The sequence below is a fragment of the Pangasianodon hypophthalmus genome, chromosome 17 (assembly GCF_027358585.1).
Source record: "Pangasianodon hypophthalmus isolate fPanHyp1 chromosome 17, fPanHyp1.pri, whole genome shotgun sequence".
Lineage (NCBI taxonomy): Eukaryota > Metazoa > Chordata > Actinopteri > Siluriformes > Pangasiidae > Pangasianodon > Pangasianodon hypophthalmus.
Genome location: NC_069726.1, coordinates 16,896,357 through 16,918,951, shown reverse-complemented (window position 1 = coordinate 16,918,951; position 22,595 = coordinate 16,896,357). Strand labels below are relative to the sequence as shown.

General features: G+C 37.9%; 1 protein-coding gene across 5 annotated transcripts in view; it reads right to left on the bottom strand.

Moving 5' to 3' along the window:
- pam (peptidylglycine alpha-amidating monooxygenase) overlaps positions 1 to 22,595 on the bottom strand; it is a 74,446-nt gene that overhangs the window by 10,036 nt on the left and 41,815 nt on the right. For 4 of the 5 annotated variants that reach the window (XM_026941747.3, XM_034312523.2, XM_026941748.3 and 1 more), the window contains 7 exons: positions 22,488 to 22,550; positions 11,987 to 12,286; positions 8,755 to 8,884; positions 4,765 to 4,881; positions 4,605 to 4,677; positions 3,171 to 3,381; positions 2,588 to 2,791 (listed from right to left, as the gene is read on the bottom strand). In XM_026941747.3, coding sequence (XP_026797548.2) covers positions 2,588 to 2,791; positions 3,171 to 3,381; positions 4,605 to 4,677; positions 4,765 to 4,881; positions 8,755 to 8,884; positions 11,987 to 12,286; positions 22,488 to 22,550 — 1,098 coding nt within the window. The remainder of the gene's footprint in view (positions 1 to 2,587; positions 2,792 to 3,170; positions 3,382 to 4,604; positions 4,678 to 4,764; positions 4,882 to 8,754; positions 8,885 to 11,986; positions 12,287 to 22,487; positions 22,551 to 22,595) is intronic. The other variant, XM_026941750.3, reaches the window with a different exon arrangement.

The window sequence follows — 22,595 nt, the reverse complement described above, 5'->3', positions numbered from 1 at the left end:
CCTTTAGTGTTAGGAGGTATAGATCAACTACGAAATCCTATACATTAAGGTAATTGTGTGGCTTTTTCATTTTGCACAAAGAAACAAATCAAATATTCAGGAAATGCAATCCTTAATCACACAATCTGAATTACTTGGTGACACCCTTTTGTCCTCCCTCCTTGCCACCTCATGTCAGGAAAAGGGGGGTTTGAAGGAAGAAAAAAAAAAAAAAAAAAAAAAAAAAGAAAACTACACCCACCACTGTACATTGTACATCCTTTCGACATTTATCACAATTTTTAATTCAGTGAGTGAGAGTGGGTGTATATTATGCTTGTATGTATGAGAAGCAGAGTGGTAACTTTCAATAAACATCAAAAATTGATAGAGGAAAATTCTGGTATCAATATTTTATGAAAGAATCGATTCTCAAAAAGGAAAAGGTCAGGACTGTTTTGGACCAATACCAAAGTACCAGTCCATACCTACACCATACAATCCTAATTCTTTCTCTGCTGGCTAAACTTTGGTTCATACATAATTTATTAACGATAGAAATAGGGTCCACATATAGGAGATAGAGGATCTTTATTTCATTTTATTGTTTATTCCTTATGTTTAGGGAGTTTGGTTGGCTAATTGTGTTTTATTCATTTGACAGGGTTTTATTTTCCAGCTTTATGCATACAGCTCACCCTGAAGCCACTGCCGTTAATCTTATTGTAAAGCTTAAATATGATTTCCTTCAAGTTGACACAGGAAAGAAAAGTAAATAAATAATATAATTCCATGCGGGTTTTGTGTTTCATCTGGGTTGGTTGTGTTTTATTCATAGCCTCATATTGCTTTCTCTGAACCCTTTGAGGTCGGAACAATATGCTCCGTTATGCGATGGCTTTAAAGTGGCAGTGATTTATGCTTTGTAATTCAGTGGCTTTAAAATTTAAATAATCCACTTTTTGTAAGCAGAACAAAACTGCCTGGTCAAAGTGCAACCATTTTTCATCCCACGGTTGTGGTATTTATAGGAATGCACTGATATTTTGTTCATTTTCAATACCAATATTAGAGATCTCAGCATCATCCAGATCCCAATACAGTTTCAATACTGATTTTTCCTTACTTAATTCAATAATCTTTGTAATGTGTGAAAAGGTTCCTTTGCCGTTTTATTCAGGTAAGATTTTGCTTGATTATTAAGTATCTATCTAGTTCACAATAAAATGGCAACTCGTAGTGCATACAGTATATATGTGAGTGCCATACATCTTCTTCCATAAATGTTGTGCTGTTCTCTCTACTGACTCAGCACAAACACATTTTAACAATAAAGACAGTAACAAAGTTATAGAAAAATCGGCTCTTATCTGATCAACACATAATATGTGCAGAACTCATATCTAGTTCCATAACACTACCCTTACTGCTTATTATCAAAATAAATGCTCACAGAACAATGTTTCTGGATCAGCTGGCAAGATTAACACACTCAGAATGATATCTCCAAGTGCTAAACTTAAGAGTAAACTTCTATCATTTTGTCAATTCAGTGACATTAACTAAGCTAGTTAGCTATCCAGCATTGTGCTAACATTAACCAGCTAACAAGTTTACTTTACCTTGCTAGTTAAAAATAATAGCTACGTTTGATAGCATGCTAGGAGACATTAAGGGCTCAATTAAAGGCAGTGAGACACTATAAAAAAAAAAAAACAACAACGAAAAAAAGAAAAAAATATAAAAAGGGTGTAGATATGGGCATGTGTTCTGTTTGTTAATGCCTCTAGTTGAATGCGTTTGACATCAGAGGTACAAAACTGAGACGAATATCAAATATGATACCAACTTTATTGCAGTAATAAATCTATTTCAAGAAACCTTCTTATTACTTTAAGATAGCACAATGTGTTTTTGAGAAACCTGGATAATGGTTCTTTCTCCAAATAGTGGAAGATGAGTTTTGCAAATTTAACACCTGCCCTTTGGTGGTATTAATTTAAACATGCAGTAGTGACTTTCAGTCTTAGTAAAATCACACTGCTGCAGTCAAATTAATCTATTTATATAGATTCCACCTTGTGTTCTGCCTTTTTTAAAGGTAGAAATACCTCAAATTGCATACTCTTTATGGCAAACCCACAAAATGGACAAGACCTACAATTCTGCATATGTGAAAGACACATCCCTTTGTGGATCACATTAATAAATCAGCTTCCACTTGCTTTTGCAAGTGTGACGTTTGAACACGTTTTATACATCCAAATGTGTAGTAACTAAGGCTCAAGTTACATGTGTAATTAACAGTTCTGCTTAAGCACGTCCTTTCACCCCCCCCCCTTTTTTTTTTTTTACACTGGGTAAAATCAGGATGTCCATCAGTGAACATTACATCTGTCATGTATAAACATACGACAGTGGATCAGGAGGGACAACATGGTAAGCCAATTTCAGTCCAATACGGATACTCTATATAAGATCAGTGCATTCCTGTTTATTTATAGCAGGGGTTTCAGACCAGGCACTCATTCTATCACAATGAGACCACACCAGCTTCCTACAGCACAGTGTCCTGGATGTGAGTGCGTGTAATGAATATTGTGATTACCTTGTGCAGGTGAGTAGGAGACGGCGAATACTTCCCCTCCAAACTCATCTTTCTTGATCTCCTTCACAAACTCGCCCGTGTCGGCCATGAAGCACTGCACACGTCCGTTCTCCCGGTCAGCCACCAGCAGCTCGCGCTTATCCGCTGCAAAGGCCAGGCTATGGGGGATCTGGAAGGGCACACGCCTCCGCCGGTCCAGTGAACCTGCAGCAACATACACAAGAACAACAAAGAATACAGTTATCTATAACAAGCAAGAGATGCTCCACTGAAAACCTGCAACTAATAATGTGCAATACTGTAGTATCACACTACCTAAACCTACTGAACATCAACTTTAAAATCACTATAAAAGGATGCAAAAACAAAAATTGTCAGGACCAGACAATCCTCCTAACTAAAGAGAAAAGAAAATATATATATATTAACATATCTAATATCACACATCACACCATTTTGTATCACATAACCTGCATATATTGTGCTTTACGCTCTCTTTTGTGTTCTCTTCTAAAGGTGAGTGTAATGACTTCCATGAGTCATGTACACAATAATAGCAGTGTTTGAGTGGCAGGGTGTGTACCTGCTCCCCAGTGGGACAGATATTTGCCCTCTGGTGAGAATGTGAGAATCCTGGTATTGCAGTAGCCGTCAGACACGTAAATGTTGCCAGTATCCGGGTCCACGGCGACGTCAGTAGGCTGGCAGAAATGGCTCTTGTCAGAGCCTGGCACAAAAGCCTCTCCCAGAACCAGCAGCGGCTTCTCTTTACCATCGCTGCTAATTTTGAACACCTACGGCAGCAGGAAATCATAACAACAGATGGCTTATCAACACAAGCATTTTAATGCAAAACTCCTGCACTGTGAAACAGACAGAGCTAGAATGAGTTATCTTTTCAGAGCTCACTTGATATATAGGTTGGTTGATAAAAATCAGCTGGTATTAAAAATTTCTACTGAACAACCACATTCATGAATATGATGCCATTCTGAGTAATCACACAATATACTGCAGAGCACTGGCTAAGGGTGAGCATCACAATATGTCAAAAATATTAATATACTACAAAATTTTAAATGATAGACCATATAGACCATATGAAACTTTTTTTTTCCAGCCAAACAACAGCACCACAATTTTTAAAAATCCTACAAAAAAAAAAAAAAAACTATTGGATTGTCCACTATAATAAATTAATTAATGAAGAAAAACAAAAGACCGAATGGAAAAATAGACTTTTACAAATAATTAGCTACTTGCTACTGGGAGTGTCAATATTAGCAAGGGCTAATATTTATAGGAATCCATGATATTTGTGATGGTCTCATAGTGAGGAGTTTGTACTGAAATTATACATACAGATGTACATGCTGCTTGGACAGTTAAGCACTATTTGCACACGGGAATGAGATTTGCCAAAAACAGCGGCATGTCTAAGCTATGCACAATTCTGATCTTGAACTTACAGTAAGTCTGTTTTTCTTGTGCAATATTGACTCAAGTGAGGAGTTCTATTAAGTCTGACAACTTGATGACAGTGATGTATTTATTTGAATTCTTATTTGCATAACATCGTATTAGTACTATAAACTATATTTTTGTCTCTTGTATTTATTCTACATCATACTGCAATTCATGCAAAAAAGCACTTTTCTATCACGCTTATCTCATTTTTACAGACGAATTTAAAGCTTTTATAGATTTTAAGGTGGTGTAGAAATTCTGTTGTCTGACCTTTAAAAAATTTTACATATAAATCTGATAAAAGCCTGATTAATAATTTAGCTAAAACTACTAATGTCTGCTTAATTTGTGACAATATAAAATTATATTAGCCTATATTATTAGTTATCAGAAGTTTTAGATCCTTAAAATCATTATTAGTGACAATCGTTTAATATACTGTAGTGGCCAATTCATTTTGACCTGAATATTGGTGAATCAGGATATCAACAATATAACAAGCTATTTTAAAATTGGGACAAAGACAAGCCAGCTCACTGAAAACCCTTACCTCATGAAGAGCTACATCTGTCACCCAATAATTATTGTCCTTATCAGTTGTGATACCATGTGGCATATAAAACCTGTTCAAAACCAGACAAACACATCAGCAACAACAATATAACCAAATACGAAATAAAGCAAGCAATAAATGACACATTGGCACTTACAGGTTTCTCCCTGAGGCCTTGAGCACATTGCCTTTGACTGGATCCACCACCAAGATGGTGGACTGTTGAATGGGGCCGAGGGACTTCTGCTGGTACAACGCGTCATTGTCAAAAGAGCTGCCAAAGAAAAGCAGTCCATCAACGCTTCTATAAAAACCATCCCATAATGTATGAATATAAAAAAGACATGAGTAAGACAAAATCTTAGCAACACAGAAACCAAGCAGGATTAGACTCAAGATATTTATTAGTGTATTATCCAAAATACACTGTTATCTTTCTGGGGAGGTAATTAGAAAAAAATGTGTGTTTTCCCTTGAAACAAAGATCAGAAAAAAGAAGAGCCACAAGGAAACAATTCCAGCTTTAGGGCCAATGAGAAAGCAAAAGCTTTTATTTGATAGGTGTAAATTAAACAGGACAAAAGTCTGAGAGTAAAGAGAGCCTACAGGAACTCTAATAACGATCTCATTTGTATCTTCATGCATAGAGAGAGTGTGTTTGATCCATCACAATCCCTGCCTGTAACCTCCCTGCAGACTTCCTAATGTAACAACCTGTTATGCATAACAAATATTCCTGCCAACAACTCAGCGAGGAACAGACGAGCCATCACTCCTTCATCTAACTATCTTGCATAGACAACAAAAGCACTCTCCGTTCTGTATTTCTGCAGGGAATCCTCTGTGCCTGCTTTTCCCTGATGATAAATTTGAGCCCAAGTCTGAAACAAGATGTGGAGCGGCTCAGGGCAGAGGATGAATGGATTTAACAGGGCTGCCCTTCCCCACCTTGAGACCCAGCTCATTAATTCTACTCTCTGCATTTCTCTCCATCTTTCGCTCTCCTTCCATTTTCCAATCATTTCCACCCCCACAACCTCTCCATCTCTCTCAATTGGTTAGTAGGAAGCCAGCAGGGTCGGCCCAGGAGCACAGAGGCCAAGGCAGCTCAGACTGTGCAACATTTCTTCATGCCTGCTACCAAAATGGCTCCTTATCCCTTATCCACAAGCTACACAGTACTGCTTTAATGCTGGGGCTCTGCGGAAATTATCTGGGGCAGATAAGTAGGGTAATTAATGGTCTCTCCTAGTTCACCCTGTTAGCTATGGTCAGCATTCCTCCCCTGCTATTCTAGAGCAAGTGTGCAGTGAATGAGTGTGTAGAATTAGGAAATGAAATAGATAACAGAGGTTTACAGTGGGTATATTTCTAATCTAATCTTGTTTCAAAAGTTACATAATAAAGTAAAACTCAATATTTGATATTTCCCAAACGTTAAATTGTGTTGAACTTAAGCTCTGTTAAATTAGCACATACACACAGTCAACACCAGAATTATTGGCTCTCATTTTTATTTCATTCTCATAAAAAAATAAAAAAGGAAAAAAAACATATCTTAGTATCTTAAAACTATACTTTATATTATACTACTATATATAAAACTGTATAATTATTTTATGAGAATGAAATAAAAATGAGAGCCAATAATTCTGGTGTTGACTGTGTATATGTTAATGCTAGTTTACATTTTTGCTAATTTTCATGAGAGGTGCCAATAATTCTGACAGTACCTATAACAAAGACTCCAAAGAATAAATAAATAAAAGTGTTTAGGTTAAGTCAATGTCAAGTCTCTCCTACAGACTTGACTTTCAAGATCCTTCTTTCATATCAGGAGTTTTAACACATTAGGGATGGTATCACTGTCAAGAAATAATGCATTTATTTACTAACAAGCAATGGCAGCAATGGCTTAAATATATACCAGCACTGATAGTCTTCAGTGCATGCTATGATTACAAAAGGACTTGCTTTGCTATGTTTAAGTATTATCTGATACCATTAAGTACCATTATGACACTGATCACATCACATAAACCACAAACCTTCTTATTTTCAGCCCTCTCATGCAATGGGAAGACATGAAGAAGCACTCGATGCAGACACGCCCAGCTAAATAATGAGAAGATTATGAGTGGGTATCAGCCTCCATTCATCACTCGCTCCACACACAGCTCTGTTCACACTAATGACGAGGGATCCCAGCGGAGCTTTGTGGATTAGCTAGCCAGACGTGACTAGAGCTGGCATTGGCCTGATGGCACCTTAGTCAGGGAGGCAGTCCTTGAGCAACTTTAATGACTTCAGGAACAAAACAGCACCTCTGTTTGTCCCTCACACATTGCAAATGGCCTTTGAGCGAATAGACTCACAGCGAAAGACACAGCACACAGCAGGCAGCAATGACTTCGTCACAGCCATGCACAGGCAGAGTGTCATGCTTCTTTTTTAAAAGTGATTTGAGAATTCATGGTAAAATGCTCCAATTCATCTGTGAATATACATTTAAAAGATGGCTATGTACTTATTTTTCAAGATGTACATCTACAACGCGTAAATATCTGAGGATTTAGGATATGAAATGTAAAGCAGGCAATCTTTGTGTAGAGACATAAATGGCCTTCTTCTAGACAATCCAACAATATATGGCTCAATCTTAAAGATCAGGAAAACAAAGGGAAGTATAAACCAGTGTTTCCCAGTCCCAGTTCCTGAATGCCACACTGAACAATTTAGTGTCCACTCCAGCACACGTGATCTGATTGTTACTGATTACTGATGTTTTAAACCATGTGTTTTAGAACAGAAAACACCAAACTGTCTAAGGGAGAACAGACCAGAAACTGGATTTCGGAAACATAACTCTAGGCAATTTGTTATGATTCTGTATTAAAACTTTGTAAATCTTAATTATATTACTGTGCATCGAATTCTCAATTCTGATTGGTCAGACATTGTTGATTAATTTTCTATAACAGCTTTTTTGCCCCCCTTTTTTTCTATAAAGGTTTATATTAATGTCCTCATTCCAAAAATTTCTTCTATAGAAATAACTACTAACTGTAATTCTTCTGCAGTTGAATGGTGAAGTTTTCAGTAAGGAGAATTATTTTTAACATTTTTGAAAGGAGTCTCCAATGTCAGCACTTTGTAACAGTCAGAGGTAAAGCCGCTCCTTTAAATTTTTAGACACAGTCCTATTAACTTCAATAGTTAGAGGAAAAAAGAGGTTGATGCTAATATAACGTAAGTGATAACAGGAACTAACTTGTTTTTTTGGATGTTCCACAACACTAAACGTAACTATAAATGTATAAAAACATGTAGTTCTTGACTAAATTTAAAAAAATAGCGCTGGGAAATAGCTGCAGTAAAACAGGAGTAAAACTTTGGGGTGTGCTGCTAAATAATAAACAACTCTATCATTGATGATTTTTTTAACTTCACATCCTGGCCGTGTTTTATTTCTTATATAACTGCGAATAGATGTTTTTTTCAAAATTAACAGACAGTCAACAAGCTGGAATTCATTACCGTTGGGGGAAATAGAGAGAATAATGCGTGAATACACAAGCTATTTCTAGTCAGGAATTAAATCTTAAAACAAACAGTTTTAAACAACTTGTTTGTCCACAAACTGCTCCCTTTCCCTGGATTTTTCCAACGCCATTTTTATAGCCAGCCTGGCTGCCGCCTATACTGCCTGACACACAGGATTATGGGATATGTAGGACAACCACGGATACATGCTGCCATCAGAAAAGAAGGGAGGAAGGGATCTCAGAAGGTAGCACTTTTTGCAAACACTTGATTCGCACATGACTCTGTGCTGTCCTGCTTAAGTAGGCAGCATTTTTACGTTACAGACACACCCTGGTGTTTTTACATCAACTACTCTTTATGCACAAGAGACGAGTCAAAATGAGTAAAGAAAATGCCCAAGGCTGCGCAGACATGCTACATGCTGTATATACACTATATAATGCACATTTTTTTTGTTTTTAGTTTGAAAAGCACTGTAAGGTTTCCTGCCGGTACATTAACAGTTACCCGCAGTGACACTTTTCCGGCAGGTGGGCGGGTGTCCATTTCAAGCCTTGTTTATAGTGTGAATGCAAGTCCCTGTGTAGGTTTCAGTACTTACTTGACTCCCCATCTGTGATCCCCTCTGTGGAAGATAACCAGGTTTTCATCAGAGTCCAGAGCCAGACCGGACACCTGACCCAGCTGAAGCGCCACCTCCGGCCAGCTAGTCACCTCCTCCAGATGGGTCCCTAAACATCCACACACATACATACACACATACATACATGAGCAACCTTTAAATAAAGCCCGTCATGACTGAACAAATTAGACGATGGCATATGGCGGCGTGATCACAATGGTGTAATGTAACAGAGGAGAAACCTGCTGATTGCCTGATCTGAACACTGAGCTGTGCTGTTTGCGTCTCAAGCTTCATTTAACGCTGTAATGCAATCCGGCAATCTGTTAACTTGGGTCTGATTCAGTGCGTCTGAAAATCAAAGCGACTTGTGTATCGTTATCGTTCAGAAATGTTTGCTGGATGGCAGGCAGTCATCAAGCCCAGCACACGCCTGAGAGAGCAATGGAGAAGGCATGAGGCATCAGATTCAAATAAAGGTGTAAATGCATTCACAAGGCCTCGCCACATTCACACTGAGGTCTACTGAGGGATTAGCTGCTAATTTAAATTTTTTTATGCTTTCCTACACTGCTGAGTGTTTAGGGCTTAGCGCTAATGATGTATGATGACACAATGAAGTTAACCCTTTATTCAGTTATTAATCTTAAAGCATGTTATTAAGTAACTACTATTAATTATTCAGTAACTACAGTGAAATTAATAGAAAAGGGTTACAAGAGTGAGGAATAGGGCTGTGCAATATAATGATATATAATGATACAGTGAAATTATGTAATTTTTAAAATTCATTTTTAACAACAATTACAAACAAAAATAGCAGCTAATTTAATAGTAAAACCTTAATTGTCTTAATAGTAATTTTAATAGTACAATAGTAAAATCTGGAATCTTTAAAACCGTAGTCTTAAAATATTTACAGCTTTTTCCCCTTCTTGCTAAATAGTGAATCTGTAAATAAAAAAAAAATTAAATGTAATTTTTTTAAAAATCATTTATTTTTCTAGACACTAAATCAAATTATCATCAAAACGAAAACTGAAAATCATTTCTTTTCATAGATTTTCAGTTTTTCTTCCTGTTTTGCTGGCAGTTCAACAAACCATTATATCATGATACATACTGTTTATCATGTATAGTAGAAATGTCTTCAAGTACTGTTATATGCTTTTCTTTTGTCATATTGCCCACCTCTAGTGAGAAATATGAATCTGGACCAAATAACGGGCCCTGGGTGTTTAAGCGGATAAATATAGGAGCTCAAACAAAAACGAAAAGAAATTGTAACTAGATGACATGGCCATATAAGACTACTTTGCACAGATAAACAGATGGGGAAAAAATACCATGGGAATTCTTTATTTAAAAAAAATAATAAAAGATAAAAGGCACTATAAATAAGGTTCAGACTGCACCAAAGTAACAGAAAAATATCTGTTTTTCTTTTATCTTTTTTTTTTTCCCTGAAAATGTTAACATAACAAATAAGGCCATAATTTAAAAAAAAAAAAAAGAAAAGATAAATTACACAAGAAATTTCAGTTCAAAAGGCCAGAACAATTTAAGATATTTCATCACAGGCTGTTTCCCTGTACTGCACTTCTTCTGGCTACCCAGTGGCTTTATATTACTATGAATGACATGAAATAGTAATGGAGTGTGAAATCACTGTGAGCCAAAAACAATAACAATGCCTATTTCAAACCAGCTTCATGATTAATAAACACGGTCTCTTGCCCACACACTCATACATGCACAGAAATGAAGTGAAGATGCTCTGATGTGGCTGATGAGGCTTTTTGCTTGGCAAAAAAAAAACAGCATAAGCAATACCAATAAATATGATTTACAGTGCTCAGTCTGTGGTAAAGATGGTTTTGATTGTACTACAGAGTCACAAATTTATCAAATGGGGAAAGACAGGGGTCTTATGGATGTAGGTGACATAAAATATATATGACTCAGATGATGCATGGCCATGAGATAGGTGCAACAAATCTGAGGTCCTGTCCAAAGCAATTTGCAGAGACACAAATGTGTGCCATCCGTCCAAGTGTAGTCTTTTCTTCTGGATCTAAAACTGACATACATATATGTTCACATACATACTACAAACTGCTATACACAATCTCTCTCTAATTTGTATGTATTCCTGCCAGCTGCTCTTCTCTCAGCTTTGTGCTAAAGTCAAGGGCACAAAAACAAAACAAGCTGCCTTCATGATTTTTTTTTCCCAGCAAGACGTGGATAGGAACAGCAATTACAGTCACTGGAGTTAGAATACACAATGCAGCTTCTCCTCCAAACTGTTACAAGCAATCGCATGAAATTTCATTCCTTCCCCCCACTTCTGGATTTGCAATTAGATCCCATGGGCTGATCAATAACACCTTGACAACGATCCAATAGACACACAGTGACACTGCAGGGAATTTGATGTCGAGAGTCCGGACTCTGCACTCGAAAGAATCATGGATTGTACCAACAGAAAATTAATGCAGATGCAATTGCTACTGAACACCAGATATTGATGTAAAATGGCTCTGCCTGAATGGAACTGTCAAAAAGTTGCACATAAAACACACATTTTCAGAGGTGAAAAAAGAAAAATGTCTGATGAAGGAAAGTGAGTCAAGGACCTCCTAACACAGAGAACAAGAGAGAGGAAAGTCGGACTTTGCAAACAGTAACACTGCTCATATAGGCACCTTTAATAATCTGAATATGAGAAATGACATGTGCTGCCTCACATTAAAATGCCACTGCTATTTTTTGCCTCAGAGCTCTGCCATTTCTGTTCCTTTTCCCACTTGCCAAAAAAAGAAAAGCAAAAAAAAAAAAACAGTGACAAAGCCTATGGACATGGCCCAGATTTTTCAGAACAACCTCACAATCTCAGGATTTTCCCACTAAGATTAATGTCTGTAATGTGATGACACAGCACTGCAGGTCCAAAAGAAAATCATTTCCAGTCAGCCAACTCTTTTGTTCCCAGTTAATACATTACACCACATACTGCAAACCTACATGATGTCTGCAGTCATGCCCTCAAAACCAAAGATAAATGACAGTAATGAGATGGGAAGGCATGGGTGTCAAAAGAAAAGCATTCACATGGACTTGCGACCGAGAGAGACAACACCATGCCCTGTTTTTTTTTTGGTTTTGTTTTGTTTTGTTTTGTTTCGTGTAAACCGACACCAAGACCCACCTTGTTTTTTGGCCATTGCCACCCCTGAGCCTGGCAGTCTGGCAGGTACAGTCTTGGTCCCCAGAGGCCTGACAGTGGACTCTAACTGGTGAAACTTGTGCACTCTGTCCCTCACCAGAACTGCACCGTCTCTGTGCGCGTAGCCTAGCCTGGGCCCGCGCCAGCCCAGGTCTTTCTTTTGCATTATGCTATCGATTTCGGCCACCAGATCCGCATGGGCCTCCGTGGGGTTATACTTATGCACATGGACAATGTCCTCCCTCTCCCCTAGGAGTTTGGAGAGAAGGGAATAGAAGTCACCTGCACGAGGAAAAATAAAGGGAAAAGACAAAGAAGGAGAAGAAGAAGAAGGAGAAGAAGAAGAAGAAGGAGAAGAAGGAGAAGAAGAAGAATGGTCCATGTGAATAGAGCTGCAAGGGAGTGTCATCGGACTGCTTGTCTCTCTGATAGAAGATAACAGATGTACAGCACTGTACACAGCAGATGAGAGGTGATGGAGAGAAGCAGCGTTAATTATCTGTTTGTAAGTAAGTATGAGAGTGCATCAGTGCTGCTAAGGACATTATGTGCATGAAATATATGTGCTGTACGCACCATGTGGAATTCCTGGATCATTATGTATCATTCATCTAACCATTACAATAATTATCAAATAACCTCACTAATTACTAGAAGTGGTAATCTCTACAGCCCTCAGAATTAAATTCAGTTTCACATCAGTATGCCATAATACAATTAAAAAAAGTTATTTGATATGCATCCTGAGTTTTGATTTCTATAGGCTATATTATGAGTTTTTCGCCCAATATACCCACTTGCTGTATCTTCATACAATATTTATGCATCATGAAACTCACTAGATTTAATATATTTCCACTACATATGCCATTTTTTGAATGTTCAAATTTTCTTAATAAAAATAAAAAAAAATAAATAAATACATATTCCACAGTACAATGTTCCCATGCTTTAGTTTCAGTCTTATAACATAACTCTTTTGAAACACACACATATTCTATATTTTTTTGGCTGAAGGAGTCTTATCATTTGAGCAAATAGGAATGAAAGCTAGTAAAATATTTTCTGAGAGTTAAGATACACTTGTTGCCCAACTAAACTGATCATGACATTTGAGGTCAAAAGTTAGCTCTGAATAAATGCATTCATTTATGATGTACCTTATTTTCACATAGTAAAATGATGTATACATTTTCTAAGCAGATGCAAAACAGAAAGATGGTATAGTTCTTAAAACTGTTCTTTTTTTATTTAGCTCAGTCTCAAAAGGTGTTCTATACGGCATGTTGTGCACATCGTAATAATACCCTATGAAGTGAGCATACAGCACATACACTATAAATGCTAAAATTTGGCATAATGATGCCAAATATAATAATACACACAGTGTATAAAATAATAAAATAATACACACAGGGTATTACTGTGTGAAAATCCTGCAAGTGGAAAATAATAGAGATATAGTCTATGAAATATAAAATCAACCTAAATATCAGCACAGAAAAAAACTATTATAGTTTCAGGTTCTGTAATTGTGGGATAAAATTCTAAGATCCTCAGGATTTTCTTTGCTTAAGAAAGTGACACAATTTTCACCTTCTGCTGTTTGTGTGATAGAAATGTCCAGTGTAGCACTACTGCTATTGCTAGTTCTGTCTCCAGAAGTATAGCATTAGAGGTTCATTAATATTGGCTTTATAATGTTATTTTTAAAAGGTATCTGACAGCCCTAGCTATTTTTTTTTTATCAGAAACATAACCCATGTTGAACTTTTTGATTTAAAAACATTTATGCATAAGTCTTATTATGCTCATGATCAAGGCAGAATCTTTCAAGAAATCAAAGATTTTCTTATTCATTTTCCAAGCCAGACTAATTACTGCTTTATTCACTGACATGGTACTAAAAATCATATTCTAAAAGGACAGAGAATATGCATGGCCTTTCTTCATAGGAGACTACTTTGTATTCAGTCTGCTAGATGACAGGTCATTTGGCAAGAAAAGGTCAGCTCGTCATTAGGAAACACTACTTTTTATTCAGCCATGTTTCATGAAGGCTCCACAAATGCTTCATGACTATTGCACAACCCGCACTGCATTTAAAGAGAAGACCTCAAATTAGCAGTCAGCTAACACAAACCATCACAAACACAGTAGAAAGCTACAAAACCCTAACATTTAGAACAGTGCGTCAAAGCGCCATATTTATTTATGTTGTGTATTTGTACAGTCAGGTCCATAAGTATTTGGATAGTGACACAATTTTCATAATTTTGCCTATGTAAACCACCACAATGGATTTGAAATGAAGCAATCAAGATATGATTGAAGTGTAGTCTTTCAGCTTTAATTCAAGGAGTTTAACAAAAATATTGCATTAACCGTTTAGGAATTGATTGCTTCATTTCAAGTCTATTGTGGTGGTGTACAGAGGCAAAATTACGAAAACTCTGTCACTGTCCAAATACTTATGGACCTGACTGTCTATTTGTATATGTATACCCTATCTGCACTTTCATCCGATATGACTATATCCCCATCCCACTGCTCCTCCCAGACAAATCACCTCCATTTAATGATTGGCCACTTCCTCTGAACAAGCACTGTGGCCCAAAGCCCCGCCCCCTGTGATGTACGATTAGAGGTTGCTTCTTATTTATTGAACCCATCCATCAAAGGCTGACCAGCAAACATGCTGAGACAAACCATCTGACAGCGCCTGGATTTGTGTCCTAATAACGGCAAAGGCAAATATAGCAAGTGATTTATCAAGCTGTCCAGCCGTGAGCTTAAGAGCCTGGAGATAATGAGTGTCACTGCTTTAGCCAGGCTGCTGTGGAGACAGAGGTGCAGTCACACTTAGACGTGTTCTCTTCCCCATCCTCACCCACGGGTCTAAGTGATCGTGACACAAGCAGCCAAGGGCCAAACATTTGCTCAGAGAAAAGCCTCTTAGCCATATCAAAAAGTCCAATCTGAAGCTCTGTACATCAAATGCAATACCACACTGTCGAATATGAAAGCTTTTACACTTTTAGACTCTCAAGACTGCCCTGACTCCAAAATTCTAAGCACATTTATTATTTGGATCCACTGTTGCTGACAAGCACCTCTACAGAACAGCGCCACTGACAGAAAAACAGAAATAAAAAAAAGCAATGTATAGTTGTTGGTTTATAAAATGTGCTTAGACAGTCTGCGTCACCAAGCAACTGAATTAGCACTCAGTTCTTCTTTACTTAAAAAAAAAAAAAAAAAGCCTTGACCTGTGTGCTTTCTTTTAAATAGTTACAACTTCCCTAACAGGCTTTTAGATTGATGATATTATTAGGACCTGACCTGGTGAACTAGCATTAGGATTTGTTTTTGATAGAGACTACAAAAATCAATTCTGTAAGTCTCTCTGAATAAGGGCTTCTTCTTAAATCTGTAAATGTAAATGTAATTGGTTGATGCTTCATCAGAAGTGCTTCTGATAAGTGTCCAAAATGAACTTTTAGAAAGCCTGACTTTTTATAATCTACCTGAAAATTAGGAGGACCTTAGGCATACATCAAACGAGGGGAAGGGTAAAGAATTGCATCATCTAATTTATTTGAAAGCTTGCTTCAAGGATTTTGAACTTCTCTCAGAGCCTGATTAAAATGGAAGACTTACATGACTCTTCTCTACCTTGTCCGATTTAATGATTTAAACTTGTACGGGCAATCCAATTTAAATGCAGCTATGGTGATACCATCACAGGTGATGTAGAGACAGAAACAGTAGATCTAGTCTAAACACCCCTGTTAAAATTGCATTTTTTTGTGATGGAAAAAAATAATAAAAATAAACCAAGATAAATGTTAGATCTTTTTCCACTTTTAAGGTCATACAGCAACAAAAAAAATTCATCTGGAAAAAAAACAGATGTTTTAGGGTGAAAAAAGACAAAAAAAGTTTGCATACCCTTTTATGATGGGGCATGTTACTGTGCTCAGAATTAACCCATCACATTGAAATTCATATTCAAAATTATCATACACCTCAATGAAGCAATTCTGATGAACCCCAAATAAAAGTCAGCGGTCAGGTCCTGTTTCTGTAGGATTTTCATGACAACATCTTGGTTTTATCCGACCGCTGAAGCCATAGTATGCAAAGATATCAGTGCTATGGACTGATGAGACCAAGTTAGAACTTTTTGGCCATAATTCTGACACAAAAACAAGACAGCTTATCACCCAAAGAACAGCATACCCACAGTGAAGCATGGTGGTGGCAGCATCATATTATGGGGCTGCTTCTCTACAAATTGGACTGGAGCTATAGGTAAGACAGAGAGAATCATGGATACCTCCAAATACCAATTTATTTTGGCACAAAAACTGCAGACCTCTGTTACACAGCTGAAGATGAAGAAAAATTTCACCTTCCAGCATGATAACGACCCAAAGCACAAATCCAACTCAATAAAGGAATGGTTTCAGAAGTAGGTGATCAAGGTTTTGGAATGGCCCTGGAATGGCAATTTGATAGATCTGGAACATTTTTGCAAAGAAGAGTGGAATAAAATTGACAAATCAAGATGTGCTTAGTTGGTAGACTCTTACCCAAAAGCCTGAGTGCTGTATTACAGGCAAAAGATGCTTCAACAAAGATTATTAGATAGTTAAGAGGCGTGAACACTTGAACACGTGAACACTATTTGGTTTTTCACCTGAATTTTTTGGTTGCTATATCACATTAAAGGTGGAATTGGACAAAATTTAACTTGGTTTATTTTTTTTACTTTTTTCCACAAAACTTGCAATTATAACAGTGGCTGTGTAGACTTTTTAGATCCACTGTAACTGTTCACATCTGGTATTTTCATCCATCTCGAACGCATCTCCACAGATAACCTATGATCATATTTAGACGGTAGTAAGGCTGCCAGATCTACCAAAAGCATCGCTCTAAAACACACACTCTATAAACAATGGGTTAAATATAAAAACCCAAACTGAGTCATTTCTGTATGCCAGTGCATTTGCCAATTTATAGAATATAGTACAACACACTTTAGGTTAACTGACCACACACTCCTGGGTTATGTGTAGAACCTAACATGCCAGGTGTATTTAATAATGCACAGGTTAGCCCTTTGTAACCCAAGCTATGGGTGATCTTTATTCTTATTTCTGGGTTGTTAAGTCTATTTATGATTATTTTTGAAAGCATTTAAATTAGAAAATTAGAGGGGGGAAAAAATCATACAATAATATGCAGAGCTCATGTTGAGAATGGAAAGAAGCATGCAACTGAGAGGGGACTTCGCAAGGCTGGAATGCACATTTTAATACAGAGATTTAATTAATTTAATGTATGCAAAGTGCCCAAAATCAACCCCTTATGTGTATCAAAAGTATGTCTGGATAGTTCAAAAGTAGCTCAATTCCACATGAGAACCACGAATCTGGTGACACTGGTGATTAGGCGGTTTTTAATGTTGCCAGGATGCATCCGGACACATTTCCCGTTCCCAGTACAAATGTATTTAGCGCTTACCATTTTGGATCCAATCACCTGAGATGGATCTTAATACCAAGTCTGAAAAAGGCCTGAGTCCCGAAACACTGCTTCCGATTTGTCAACCCCTGTCTACCCATGCATCAATGGAAAGCGATCACAGGACCACCACTGGCCAGGCTTTGTTTGAATGGTGGACTATTCTGAGCACAGCAGAGAAAAGACATGCCACTGACACATTAATCGCTGTTGCAGTGATACAAAGAACACAAATGATACCTGATAAAATGCCCAGTGAGTGTACCTACAAGGTACTGTAGTCACAAAAGATAGCTGAAAGCACATTTTTCGTACCCATTAGCACCATAGTTAAAGTAGGTTTATCTCTCTAATCTCGTTCTCAAATGAATGTTACAGCTGGGGTTTAATATTGCACAAAGCAGCTTCTATTAGTTATTCAGTAATCCTGTTCTGTGAAAGGCTAATGAGGATGTTCTGGGCAATAACAAAGCAAGAGGCAGATGGGCTTGCATCTATTCTAATCCTTAGAGATTACTTAGCATCTTTGATTCATCACCACTCTGAAAGCAAGACACTGACTGAATTAGTACAAATCTCAGGAATGCATTCTTTTAAGGCTGCTTTGTCCAGGTTTAAGATGTCCAGGCTTAACTGTTAGTGGAAACAGTGATCTTCAGAGTCTGTTAACCACGTTATTTGGTTTAAGAAACCAGATGGGATTTTGTCTAGAGTAATGTAACAAAAGAAGTGAAATATTCTGCAGCTGCTGTAGGAATCAATTCTGAGCTTACACAATTTCAGTGTAGTTGAAGGACGTTCCAGATACTTGACACAGTAAATTCTGAAAAGGCTTCAGTATGTGCACTGATCAAGGGGAATATAAAGTGTCACAGTAGAATGTATAAATAGATGGCAGCCAATAGAGGCAGAGAGAAAACACATCTTTGCTGACCAATGAGGCTGTCAAGCTTACAGTCCGTGACTCTTTGGTTTGGAGGAGCCATGGCAACAGAGCAAATCTGTTTGGCAGCAAAACATATGAGAAGTGAGAAAGAGCCCTTTAGCAATGCACGCCTAACAAAATCCTGGCTAACACCTCGTTGGTGTGACGTGTTAAACAAGTTAGGATTTGATAACTGGTAATATACTGTATGTGTGTGTGTGTGTGTGTGTGTGTGTGTGTGTGTGTGTTTGTGTGCAATATGGATGCTCAACATTTTCATCCAATTCACTGTTTGGTGTTTCTTATTTAATACTGTTAACTCATATCCTCAACATTGCGTATAACCCTTAATAATGATATTTAACATACAGCCATATAATCAAAAGTATGATCCACTGTATCAACTGTGAACAAAGTAGATTAGGGCTCAGCAGACTTATGGATTTGCTGATGGCTGAATGGCTTAGCGTGTTTGCTTACAGTATGGCCCGTTCCAACAGTGAAGAAGAAGTGTGTCAGCATGTACTCTCCATGCGAAAGAACAGAAACTGAAGTAATGAATTAAAACCCATAGTGTAATCAAAGCACAAAGAGAATCTCTCGGATTGTGTAAGCATTGGGCAAGGTCTCATGTACAGACTGACTTTCAGAATCATTTTTCTTCCCACTGCGGCTGAAGTGTTTCAGCAGTGCGTGTGACTCAGACGGTGACCGTGAGCAAAAGAGACGCTGGGTGTGTAGGTGGGGATCTGCGCAGAGTGTCAGCAAGACAACAACAGCAATTTGGATCTAAATCTCTTATGGAACTTTTTTTAAATGGTTCAACTTTTTGATTGTAGTAAATTTCCACTAGTTTTGCTGTCTGTACTACTGGTCTGGGAGGGTAAATGTAACATGTGCCCATAAAACTGATCATTTTTTCCCAGCCACTGGGTTGAAGATCAACATATTCAAAGCACTTCTCCACTGAACACTGTGGCTCAGCGCAGCAACAAATCCAAGCCGAAGACTATTTGTATCCTGTCTGTGTGTGTGTCCCATCACATAACACTACCTAAAAAACGAGCTCTCTGGAGGCAATCGGGTTGTGACTACAACTCAAAAATCACACCTCATTTGATGTTAAATTGTGTGTGTTGCTGCTGCAGCTCTCTCTCACAGAGTCAAGTACTGAGCATGAAACAGCAAATTTGTTTTAATGGCAGCGCATGCACCAATGGCAGTGCAGGCTAATACTGTAGTGCAATCATTAACGGAGAATGTTACAACACAACAGAGAAAGATTTGCTCAAGATTTTGCAAATAAATAAAAATGTCTTTTAAATCTGCCAGAAAGACTTTTGAAAAGCAACTGAAACTTTGGCAGAATGTCACTACAGAACTGAATTTTTTTGCTGGTGGAGAGCAGAAAGTCTGTGACGATTGTGTTTGACTTTTTTTTAGCTTCACCCATGTCCCATCTTAAATATGGCTACAGGTACGTAAACACAGCATGGCTGGCATGGCAGTGAACATAGTGACTAGTCGTCCCATAACACCCAGTGGGAAAGCTATTAAGCTTCTTTACTTCACTTGCCTTTACTTCACAAATCTGAAACCCAATCTCATTCCTATAACCAAATGACTCATAGTTGTGAAAGGCTTTCATGCTATTTGGAGTCTTAAATCTTTGTATTGACATTCAAGTACTTCCACAGTTTCTAGCACAATCTAATAATCCACTAGAAACTCCTTTAATATTCCCAGTTATCATTTTGTCTGTCCACGGATGAATGCTGCTTGGCATGTACTGTACCAAGCCTCTCTCTGCTGCTGCTGATAAGAAATGGAGCATTTTGCTAGAAAAACATGCGACACAAATGGAGAATGAATCTCAGAAGGGCCACTCGTGAAATCTGATGGTTTGTAAACACCCTACCAATCCACGGGCCAGCACGTTCTCTACCCTCAGAGGACAGGCACATGCTCCTTTAGTGATAACAACAGCACACGGCATTCAGCCGGTGCCAGTTTATCACACGCCATTTGCCACACATCGTCTGAAATTACAGAAGTCCGGAGGTGACTCTAATCCGTATGTGTGAGGGATTTAAAATTGAGGCTACTATAAAACAGTAACATTTGGATTAAGCGTCATGCCTGTTAAGCACGTCACTGCATTAAGAAACGATGAACACCACCAACAACTTTTGAGCAACACCAGTGAACAACACCTTAACAACTTTTACTCCGTTTGTCACACCTTCTTTTATGAAACTCCTTGACTTAATGCTGTGACAATCATGGGCAGAAAAAAAATCATAAAAATGCTCTCTGATACAGTATTTGCTTGCCTGTAGAGGATAGCCAAATAATAAGAGAGCAGTAGTGACAGTGGGTGCATTTTCATTTACAAAATAATATTCAGAACACGAGACAATACATGTTTTGGCAATAACGCAATCAAGAGTTTATATATACTTATACAAACTCATAACAAAAAATTATTCATAGTCTAAATGAGTCAGTCAATAACTGGAGTTTGAGAAAAATAGCTTCATTATATTTTTATGCTAATTTTCATTGTAAATTTAAGCAATTAAAATAGTAAATCAGCTGAGTAGCTGCATAGCATTGATAAACACTACACAGTTTCATTTTCTCAACTTACACAATCTGTATTTTTAATCCTACCTCAAGGTTACTGGCGGTTTATGTAAACCAGGCACTTTGCTGATAAATATTTATTTGGCGGCTTTTATGGTTGCCAATTGCACATAATGCTATCCTTCCACTGAGCTGTTTTTGTTCAGATCCAAGAATGGAGATAAGATTTCTTTCCCCTCTCTTATTATCTGCACAACTGAGCTTTTTTTTAATGAGTGCAATGATGCATTTTAACAACTTGTCAATCAAATAAGCTGCACCCCAGTTCAACGTGATGTCATGACACATGACTGAAGTCTAATCAACCTGCACATCTGAGGAGACACTAGTGGAAGCACACTATTTTTGTCTAACCGGTGTCACTATTGTATCTGTATAACCCTGTTAACATGTAAATGTCTTATTAGCAGTAGTGTTAAAAATATGCCTCCATGTTGCAGTACATTTACTTCATCATATATTCTGTTTCAGCAGCGTCGCCCTCCAGTTTTTGCCGCATTAGCAACAAGCAATCAGAAGTCTTCTCTGTTATGCTGATTACATGGTGATGTCGCTGTGTTCTCGGCCTGGAGCGAGCTCTCAGCAGGTGTGCGAGGATTAAAGGCCCGCATCCTGAAACCGTTCCTAAAAAAGCAGTTAACAATGCAGACGCCAGCTTCACAACATCAAAGCACACTGTCCTGATCTGCATTCGCACCACTCTTATCTCTAGTTATCTCTAGCTCATCTGGGAAACAGAGAAAGAAAAAAAAACACAAAGTGAAATGAGATGTTAAAAAAGATAAAAAGAGAGCCTTTACTCTTTACTTGCCCATCCCTTAACCTCAAAACCTCAGAGTGATGCTTAAAACCAGCAGCCGAATCCTTACACACAACTAGGTTTAGAGAAGCTCAACAGTGAACGTGACACCAATCTGTCATGATTCACCTCAGAGATCAAGAAAAATAAAATCAAAACGAAAGCTCCTCGGGGAGAGTTCCCGCATCCTCACACACCCGAACGGTTACCAGGGCAACACTGCTTCAAACATCAACCTTGGACATAAAAAAATGTGATAACTTTATTCACTTAAACACGGTTTACAGCCCGCAGGCAGAAAGGAGAACCTCTAGAACTAACAGGAGCTGCACAGCTGAATAACTGCTAATAGCCACTGCAGAATCATTTATCTTATCTGTTTCTAATTGCACCTTGTGATGCTACTGTACACCTGATTCGTCAAGATGCTACTAAAACCAGCCTTTTTCTGGCTTTTTTTGTTTTTTTTGTTTTTTTTTTACAGAGGGCATAATAATGTGTTTCCGTGCAGTCTATGATCATCAACAGGCTCGGTTTCTCATTAGCACAGTAATTTGTCATCACTCTTGAAGTCTACTCACCCTGATCCAGAACCTCCTCCTCCTCCCTCTTCGGCTGCTGGAGCGTGGCGGCGTCTTCGCCGTCTTTGAAAACGAGGAGAGAGAGAAACCATCAAATGACCTAGAAAT